Source organism: Xiphias gladius, chromosome 2 (assembly GCF_016859285.1).
Source record: "Xiphias gladius isolate SHS-SW01 ecotype Sanya breed wild chromosome 2, ASM1685928v1, whole genome shotgun sequence".
NCBI classification, from domain to species: domain Eukaryota; kingdom Metazoa; phylum Chordata; class Actinopteri; order Istiophoriformes; family Xiphiidae; genus Xiphias; species Xiphias gladius.
This window is the reverse complement of record NC_053401.1, coordinates 17,797,630-17,807,489: the sequence shown is the minus strand read 5'-3', so window position 1 is coordinate 17,807,489 and position 9,860 is coordinate 17,797,630. Positions and strand designations below refer to the sequence as shown.

Genomic DNA, 9,860 nt, shown 5'->3' with positions numbered 1-9,860 from the left:
AGACTTTAAAGGAAAGAAATCCTCCCAGTATGAATGATGCTGAGTCTTTCTGAAGTAGCATTGAGATCTGCTGTGCTGATTGTGTGGCTTTAAGATAAGAACACACTTAGCAGAGTCAGCTAAATTTTCCTAAAGCGTACTTAAGGCCAGTTGTGTGGAAAGATCAGATATATAATGAGCAGATGTAAGCCATTGCAAGCGCTCCTCTGAGCATGTTCACTGTGGATAGGATGATTTTACATGGACACACAAAAGCGACACCGTGAATCTGTTTTCTGCTACTGTTTTATTTAATTTGTTCAGTACTGGAGTTTCATGGAGGAAACAATGGCACAACACTGTGTTACAGTTTCTCTCTTTGGGTACAACCGACTAACACAAACGTTAAAATTATTCCTCTACAAAATGGACTAAAGTACACACATACACAGTCTCTTTCTCTATCATAGATGCCCAGCACAAAAACTCACTGCTCACACAAACACACACAGAAGCACTCACACTTGCTGCTCACACATTCATTTTCGCACACACCACATGCACCAACCCATTCACAACAGAATACATTCTCAGAAAAAAAAAGTCAATTATAAATTTTAGAGAATTTCATATCATTTTTTCATAACACTCATAGTGAACAGTGCCCAATTCAAACAGGAAATAGAACGTACCAAATATATGCCTGTGTTGTAGCTATTTGGTAAGGCGTGGAACAACACCTAACAACAATATGCTTTTATTTTGGGAAATTATGTGACGGACCTTTGGGGTTATGGTAAAGAGTATATCTATTCTAAGGGGTGATTATCGGCTAGTGCCAATAAAATATTTAAAAAATATTTGTTAAATGATTTCCCATTTTGTAATTTGTTCTCTCAACTATTTTATATCTTATTTTGGAATAAAACCCCGAACTATGACCAGCTCAGTGCTATGCAGGACCATACTTGGGGTTTTGCCTGCTTCAGCTGTAATACTTCACGTGACTGCAGACTGTTTTCCACAGCACAAGATCTTTGATTGATTTCCTACCTTATAGCCACTGGTTGCATTTCAATACAATATGAAAATCAATGTGCAGACACCTGAAAAATCCATTGCTAGGGATGTTTATTCACTTTTATTTCCATATCTTGTACTGCAGGGTTCAAAAAATATATTGTTGGACTATCAAATCAAGAAGATAAACAACGATAAAAATTTGGAACTCCTAGAGTTTTCATGTGTCACCATCCAACTAGCTTGCTAGCTAGCAGCTGCTGTGAAGCTATTTTCCCAAAGCAAATCAGAGTTTGTCAGAATGCTTTTTACCAGAATAATACGAGCAACATAGCAATACTGTTCTCAAAGTCCATTTAGTAGTAGTTGTGGTGCTGTCAACTATCTCACATGGTCATCATCAGCTGATGGAGTTTGGCTAATTGTCCTGGAATTGGAGACGCTCAAATTTCAAATTTAGGCCTTTTCCAAACACTTAAAGGACCCGAAAAACTACATCTGTTGATGAACATCATGCGAGATAATAGAAAGTTCCAAACCTGCTATTAAATGAACTTAGTGTTGAGACAGTTTTGACATTTGCTGTTTTCTAAGGTTTCTAAGGTCCACAAGTTAATTTCCACTGACACGAATGGCTATCCGGAGGAAACCTAAAGACCTATGCTTTGAAAAATGAGGGCCATAATATGCAAAATGTCCAGGATGGTCGTTTCATCCAAAATCAGTGGGCTATGATAAGTAAATTAGCACTGACACTCATTCATTGTCCTTGTGCCCAGCACAAAGAGTAGAAACTTTCTCTTTTCATGAATAATGGGACTGTTGCGTTTAGTAACTAAAGAAGCATTACCACAAATAAGGGATATTACATACACATTTTTATCATTTTTCAGGGGAAGCTAGCTGTATGTTGTGCTAACACAGCACCAACATACAGATAAAGTTCACTGACTTACAGTTGAAGCTGCAAGTGCTTTGGACACACAAACTCTTTGACAGGAGATGCCTTTTATTCCGACTGTGTCCCTGTCACTAGATTGACCTCCAGACCAACACCCCAGTTACATTGTACACGTTTTTTTTTATCTCCAGTCGCATTGTGCAGATATAGAGTTCCATCTTCAGTATGCTGGGATAGGATTTCATAGACACATTAGTACCAGTGGGAATGACACAAAAACATTTAGTTGGGTTAAGCATAGTATAAACACTATACTTTGTATTTATTGGAAAGGGAGTGCATCTTGGTGAATGCAAATATTAGTTTTTTAGAGACAGATATACACTATAGTAGTACTGTATGTATGTAGTGCCATCATACAAGAAGCCTTTATGGTGATGCTTCTTCTCGCACTCAGCTATAGGACATGTTTGCGGGATGAAGCAGGACTGGGCAGTGGAAACACTGACAAACTATAGTGGTGGTGGCAAGTTTCAGTGATGCAATGTTACACTGTCTTTTCTCTGTGCGCTTTTAGTTTAACATAGAGTCTCAAGTTATGGGATGTTTATGTTTCAGTCTAAATGTTTCTTCACTTTGTGCATTAAAGGGTTTTAAACTGTTAGCTACACAGTGGGAGCAATAAAAGGAGACAGCTGTCTTTCTCTCTCATTGCTGCCACATGTGGCACATTTCAAAACAACACAAAAGAAAGGTAACAAATACGTAACTTAGATCTTTTTTTTCCCCTATAGTTTAACATATAAAATTCAAGTGCAATTAAAGTTCCAAATACTAGTTACATCACAAACATGTATCTCTAAAGTAACAATCTGTTACTTGCAGGTAGTTTATCTCATCTTGTTATATATCTTTTTTGTTTATAAAAAATTACAATATAGACTCTTATTCACCCCATTTAATCTTTCCTTGTGCTCCAATGGATAAAGCATCCACTGAGGTGGAATGGTTTACATTTCCTAACTTTAACATTTCTTCCAATTTATTTTCCATATTAAAATGTGTTTTAAGTGCACCCATTGTTTACTCATCTCTGTCTCGTGCACATCAAGACCAATAAAGAAATTTAATTCGGGACACATCCCTTCACCCTGTGTGGGCATGTATACCTGTGTATATCTACACAAACATACACATCTTACATGTTTGTATGTATATCCTACGTATTTATATCTATAACATCAGTGATGTGGGCTTCTGCAAGTTCTGACATGTTCAGTATAAATATTACAAAAACAAAACAACAACACAGAAAACAAAGCAGAGCAGAGCAAAATGAGAGAGGTGGGAGTGAAAAGAAGATTGCAAAGTTGTTAGAGAAGGTGCAGAAATCTGGGAATGGTTGGGAGAGAAGAAGATACAGTATAAGTTTTGCAGAAACTAGGTTTGACCGATATATATATTTGCTGACACTGGCCTTTTATTAAATACTGGGGGTACCATTTTACGATAACGTGTAGTTAAATGACTTTAGGAATGCATAATTAATGACTTTTTTTATGCTTTGCAGATTATTAATACACTTTTTTTTTTAAAGAAATAGTTCAACATTTTGGAAATTTGCTTACTTGCCAAGAGTTAGATTAGTAGATTATTACCACTCTCATATCCGTCTATTAAATATGAACCTAAAGCCAGGAGACTGTTAGCCTACCTTACAGACTGGAAAGAGGGAAATACAGCTAGCATGGCTCTGTCCATGCGTACAAAAAAAGAACTGCTTTTATTAGGACCAGAAAGGTCCTTTACACTTATTTTTACATTGTTTTTTCCCGTTTTCTTTTCTTTTTTCTTTTCTTATTCTCTTCAATAAAACTAACAAGCCTATCTTCCCAAAATGTGAAAAAATTCCGTTAAGTGTATAACTATTACAAATTTTTAGTTGCCAGGTTGTGAACCCACATTTAAGTTGTTGGTTGTTGACTGCCAGCGCAGCTTCCTGTAATTTGCCTTTTTAGCTTTTAAGCTAAAAGATAAACCAAGCTACATTTGCAGAAAATACACATAAACAAAAAAGGATACTTCATTTAAACATGGGTTCACACCTGGCACCCAAAGTTCTTTACATTTATGAAAAATAACAGAATATTACTGATCTGTAAAGCTTTAACAAATAATGAAAAAATCAAAAGCAGCCATTAATGACAAATTATAAAATGCTAGCATGCCATCTATCAGCCACAACATAAAAACCTGTAACTGGTTTTAATGTTGTGGCTGATCGGTTTATATCTGTTATGAATCAGCCACCGAAGTGGTGATCTGATGCAAGTTCTTCCATGTGAAACATGAACTCAAATTGTATTTTATTTGCAAAATGTACTGATTGTATTGTTCGATCAAACATTTAGTAAATTATAATAGCAACTGTAACAGCTAATATAGTTTTCATTTCAATTAAATATACTAAATTGATAAAAAAAAGCTACCTTAGCCTTGTGTATTCTTGTAGTTCTTCATCAATATCTGCTGTGCTGTGTCTGACTATGTCTTTGTATACATATATTTTTGACTTTTTTCAAAAATATTAAACTCAGTATTTAATATTCAATTAGAACAGTCGCCACTAATATTGCCAGATATTGCACCCTCACCGACATAGCATAAAGATGGGGTGAGCTGCTAAATTGTACCATACCAAACTGAGAAAAAACACTTAATACTTGTACTTGTTTGGCATTAAACGGTCAAATTTAAAGAAACAATATATACACATACAATGTATCAGTTATCTTCTGCTACATTATAAAACTATTAATACAGGCCTTCAAAAACCTACATCAGTCAAACCTTATAGAAAAAGCTGCACTAACTGGAGGGAGGGGTGTCAGTTAATTATGTATTACTACTTAAAAGGGTCAAAGATGAAGAAAGGCATCATGTGACAAACAGGACTGAGGACAAATACAGGAAAATGAAGACGTTTAGTCATAGAACGGGTACATCAATGATTTGACCGAGGCAGGGGAGAAGTAGGTAGCTGGATATGGAATGACGCAAGATGATGGGGGTCTTTAACAGGACAGTGGAGAGACCCTGTCTATTTGTACGGCCGTAAGAACCTGGTTACTTTGGAGCGCAGAAGTTTGATGAAGGAGCGAGGAAACATCTCTTTGGACTCTTGCGCCGTGTATCTGAAGTAGTTCTGGGGGTGGGCCAACACGTCAAACAAGGCTTTTATCAGCTTCTTGTCCTGTAAGAAAGACACAGGGACAAAGGGTGTTACCACACTGGATCAATCACATGAGGTAACGATTTTTTTCAACCTTTATTTTTTGACAGCATAACAACCTTTTAAAAGGAAAAGACATGTGAATCAAATAGCAAGGACCATACGACCATAAGGCTGGTAATGTATCCTTCAATACCTTCAGTATCTCCTGGTGGTTCTCAGAGGCATAGAGCCTACCATCTCGCACTATGTCCTCTATCAGCTGCTGGTAGTCCTCTGGAACACAATAGGGTTCAATTATGAGGTGACAATAGTAAAAAAAAAAAAATAATAAAAAAATTTAAAAAACAGGTCAAATCAGTTCCTACATGAAGTCTTGTTGAGTAAAGGTTGATGGCAGTATAAAAATCAGTAACAATAAGTTGACTCACCATCATAGGTGACATATGGAACTTGGAAGCCTTTGCCACTGTTACCCTCGTTGGACTTGAACTGGATCCAGAGCTTGCGAGAGCGAGAAGTGAAGGCGATGGGACGCTCATAGGTCTGACACGTCTCGTAGGTGGTGATGGAGGTGGGCAGGGCTGGAGGAAAAGCAGAAATATGTTATAAAAGTTCTCTTCCACATCCTTGCTATTTTGTAGGACTATTATGGAGTTTTCAAACCTACAGTTCTTTGGTTCTGGTCTGTCAGTGAATGAGTTAGTATTTTCCTCTTGGTTTTGTTTCTTTCCACACAGAAAAAACTTAGAAGTGAACCAAAATGCTCTCCTAAAAGCCATGTGAGAACATTTACTCTGCTCATTGCTTAGATGTGTCTGAGAGCAAGAAAGTAAACCCAGGAAGAAGTTCCTGAGTTCTGGGTTAGTGCATACATCTGTCAGATTACTTTAAGGTTACTTTAACATGGCACTGTTCAGCAGACCAGTCAAATCCCCTGTCCTTCAGCTGCAAACTGAAGATAATGAACACTTTGTTATTTTTATGTGTTTTTTGTAGAAGCTGGTAGATGTAAACATCTGCCCAATTATCAAGAAAGCAATATACTTTGTTGCTAGCCCAGATCAGAAGTTGGTTAATTCTCTGTCTTTACAATAGCAACTGTTGATTTTGATATCTGCATCCCAGCACGCACTCGGATGGATGTAAATACTAGTTATGATTGAGAACATGTCAGAAACAAAACTATAACTTAATAACAAGGAAAATTCTGAGGGTGTCAGCCCCAATATGTGGTACAGATGGTGCTGTTTCTCTAAACAGGAGGAGAGATGGTGGAGATGGTACAGGAGTGCAAATACAAGGGTGTCCACTTAGACTCTTAGAATGCCACAGGAGGTCCTTCCTTCAGGTGGCAAACATACAATTCCTCCCCTTTCTGCTGAAGTCGAATCATTTTTACAACTTCCACAATCTACTGCCACTACTGTTAACGTATGTTTAAATTACTGTAAATCACAAGCTACTGTTAATTTACTGTTGACCCCTTTGAACATTACAGTTAATTTACTGTTAAGTTACTATTAATCTAAGTCGAAGCACAGTGATGGAGCTAGATGCTTTAAATGAGAGGTAGAAGCTTTATGGCTACACTGAAAAACACTGTGGACTGTGGGCTATGTGGTATTGTAAGTGCATAAAACTTGTGTTGGCAGCTACATATAGGCTACATGGACAAATTGAGCAGCCTATACTTATATAGTATAGTATATATATACTATACTGATTTTGGTATGCTTTAGAGGGTACTTGGTTCATTTTTGTTTTATCCTCCACAAAGTGTTTTTTTGTTGGATTGTCTGCCCACCATATGCTTAACTGTCTCTTTCAAGAAACACTTTCCACATTGTTAGAATGCTATGAGCAAATGTATGCAATCCAGGAAACGATGTAAACGATGTAAACGATGTATATATATATATATATATATATATATATATATATATATATATATATATATATATATATATACAGTATATAGGATGTACAGACAGAGGTTAATATTCAAGTGAAACTTGATGGCAACACAGTACTGTACATTTTTCTCAATTTTTCTTTTGTAAATCAGGCAATATTAAGTACCAACCCTGTTGCCTGAAATTAGACATAAACACTCACTAATTAGTATTTTGATTAATTCATCTGTTTTGTAAGGCTGAAAATGCAGTAATAAGTTGCTTTAAATATGATAATTATCTAAATTTGTAACTTGCAGACTCTTAACATTCAGATCATAAATCTTTCTAATCAATTCACTGTCAGTAAAACGGATAAAAAATTAACTTATGAATTAGAATATCTTTCGTTTACCACTCTTCCTCATGACCAGCACATCTCCACACTCATCCTCGATCGGGAGGAAAATCTCTGGTACCACAATGAGGATCCGCCTCTTGTGTGGTGGGTTGATGGTCCAGACACAGTCCACGTTGGACGGATAATCTCCAGGGTAGTTAGGAGATTCGATGTAGCCTGTGTACTCCCCCAGCTCACCTCCACACAGCTGGTCTGAGGACAAAATAATTGAAACACTTTGCACTATAACTCATTTCAATACAACAGCAACAATAGGTGAAAGATTTCTCTGAAGCCTGTTTTCTTGTAGCACTCATTATCAGTCATTCTGGATTAGAGTCTCAGTTATATACTAAAATACTAAATGTAATAAGCAGTATTACTTTTGCAGTGGGAGACATTGGTGGCACCGTCAAAGTCAGTGGTGGTGTTCCCGGGGCAAGTGATGCAGTAGTTCTGCCCAAACTCAGACTGGTAGGTTCCTGCTGGGCAACGGATACAGCGGTGGGTACTGGAGTTGTAGTAATGTCCTGGAGCACAGTGCACTGAGGAGAGACAGGAAGAAGTCAGCGTATGAACTGTATGAATTGAATGAAGATAATCACATAAATACGTAGCAGGCCATCAATAAGATACATCACACAGCTGTAATATTATTCATACCTGGAATACAGAACAGGCATACAATATAAACACAGCACTAAGCCCAGTATTAATGACCTTAACATCTACTTTTGAAAATTGCCATCTCATACACATCTGAAAACTACTTTATGACAGATGGGTAATGTCATTTATTTTTTTCCCTACGCCTTGCCGGACAGTTCCTTGAGGAGTTAGACACAGATGGCGGCTATTCACTCATTCTGTTCGGAGACTTATACATCCAGTCAGAGAGGTCTTAATTTCTTCTTTCTTTGCTCTCTTCTTTTGATCTCTCTTTATTCCCATCTCCTCACCCAACACTGCTCTACTACAGACTAAATTGTTACGCCAGTTTATGTTTCTGAACACTACTCTCTGTCCTTCTCAACCCCCCTCTCACAATCAAAACTCACCCACAATATCTCTACTCAACTCAACCCTGGCTGACCTCTTCTCCTCTGTTCTCTTATCTCGTCTACTTCCTTGAATACACCACCGGCACTCTTCTTTCTTATCTGTCCTCTTCTCTGGACTGTCTCTATCCACTCACTTCCAGGGCTGCAAAGCCATCTCCATGTGTACCTTGGCTATCTGACTCACTGCGTAGTGAGAGACATAGTGTTAGAGGGTCTAGCTGTAAATGAAGAAAAACGAAACTCTCGGAGGACCTTCTCAACTTCCAGTCTCTACTCTCTGCTCTCTCTTTTTCTCTGTCTAGTGCTAAAACTACTTTCAGTCATTCCAAGTTCCAGATTTCTGTTTCAAATCCAAAAAAACTCTTGTAGACCTTCTTCTCCCTACTCCAGTCCCCAGCTCTTCCTCCTTCCTCATCTCTCCTCCTGCAGGATTTTGCTGCTTTCTTTGAAAAGAAAGTTAGAAATATCCAAAATTCTTTTCTACTCCTGCCAGCTGATGCTCCATTGACTGACCATCCTCATCTGCCATCCACCCATCCCTCAGCCTCTTCACCTTCACCTCCTTTTATTAATATTTTCAACTGGTTTCTCAATGTATGTAAAATACCAGCTTGTTTTAAATATGCAATAATTGTACCTGTAACTAAAAAAACTAATGTTGGCTGCCCAAACGATTATAGACCTGTGGTGATGACTTCTGTTATTATGAAGGTGTTTGAGAAACTTGTAACCAAATATCTGTCCAGTGTGACACTTTCAATTTGCTTACAGTTAAAATAGGTCTGTAGAGAATGCTGTATCCCTTTGCATTCACTCCATCCTGCAGCACCTAGGAAATGCTATAACCACGTGTCCTATTCATTGATTCTAGTTCTGGCTTTAACAATATTATTCCAGCAAGGCTGCATGACAAAAACTCCTAAAGATTTGCATTAACAGGTACAGGTATGTTTAACTCAATCTTTGAATTTGACCAAATGTAATACTAAAAGACAAAAATCACCAAAAATGAACCCCTAACGACCATGAATGACCGTACATAAGGTAATCATATCTCATAGACTGTCTTATCATGTAGTGCCACCATAGGCTCAAAACAACAGTTTCCAGAATAATACAATATGGGTGATAATGTGTTGGCACAGGTTTTATGGATTGTAATGCCATCATACAGTGGTATAGGAAGATGAAGACTTATTTAACGGCGAGCTTAGCAAATTACTATCTACACTGGAGATACAACATAAAAGTCTGTCTGATATTTAAGGCACACCTCAAATAAATGTCTGTCATTTTGGCTCTAGCAAAAAATGCCACAGTACTGATTAGATGGTGAGTGTACTAACTATAAATATAAACTGTATAAACAGAC

General features: G+C 37.4%; 1 protein-coding gene across 2 annotated transcripts in view; it reads right to left on the bottom strand.

Moving 5' to 3' along the window:
• Positions 1 to 267: 267 nt before the first annotated feature.
• The window catches only part of scube1 (signal peptide, CUB domain, EGF-like 1), a 147,438-nt gene continuing 137,845 nt past the window's right edge, over positions 268 to 9,860 (bottom strand). For both annotated transcript variants that reach the window (XM_040145977.1, XM_040145986.1), the window contains 5 exons: positions 7,811 to 7,972; positions 7,443 to 7,640; positions 5,564 to 5,716; positions 5,329 to 5,408; positions 268 to 5,153 (listed from right to left, as the gene is read on the bottom strand). In XM_040145977.1, the coding sequence (XP_040001911.1) occupies positions 5,001 to 5,153; positions 5,329 to 5,408; positions 5,564 to 5,716; positions 7,443 to 7,640; positions 7,811 to 7,972 (746 nt within the window). In that variant the 3' untranslated portion in view covers positions 268 to 5,000. The remainder of the gene's footprint in view (positions 5,154 to 5,328; positions 5,409 to 5,563; positions 5,717 to 7,442; positions 7,641 to 7,810; positions 7,973 to 9,860) is intronic.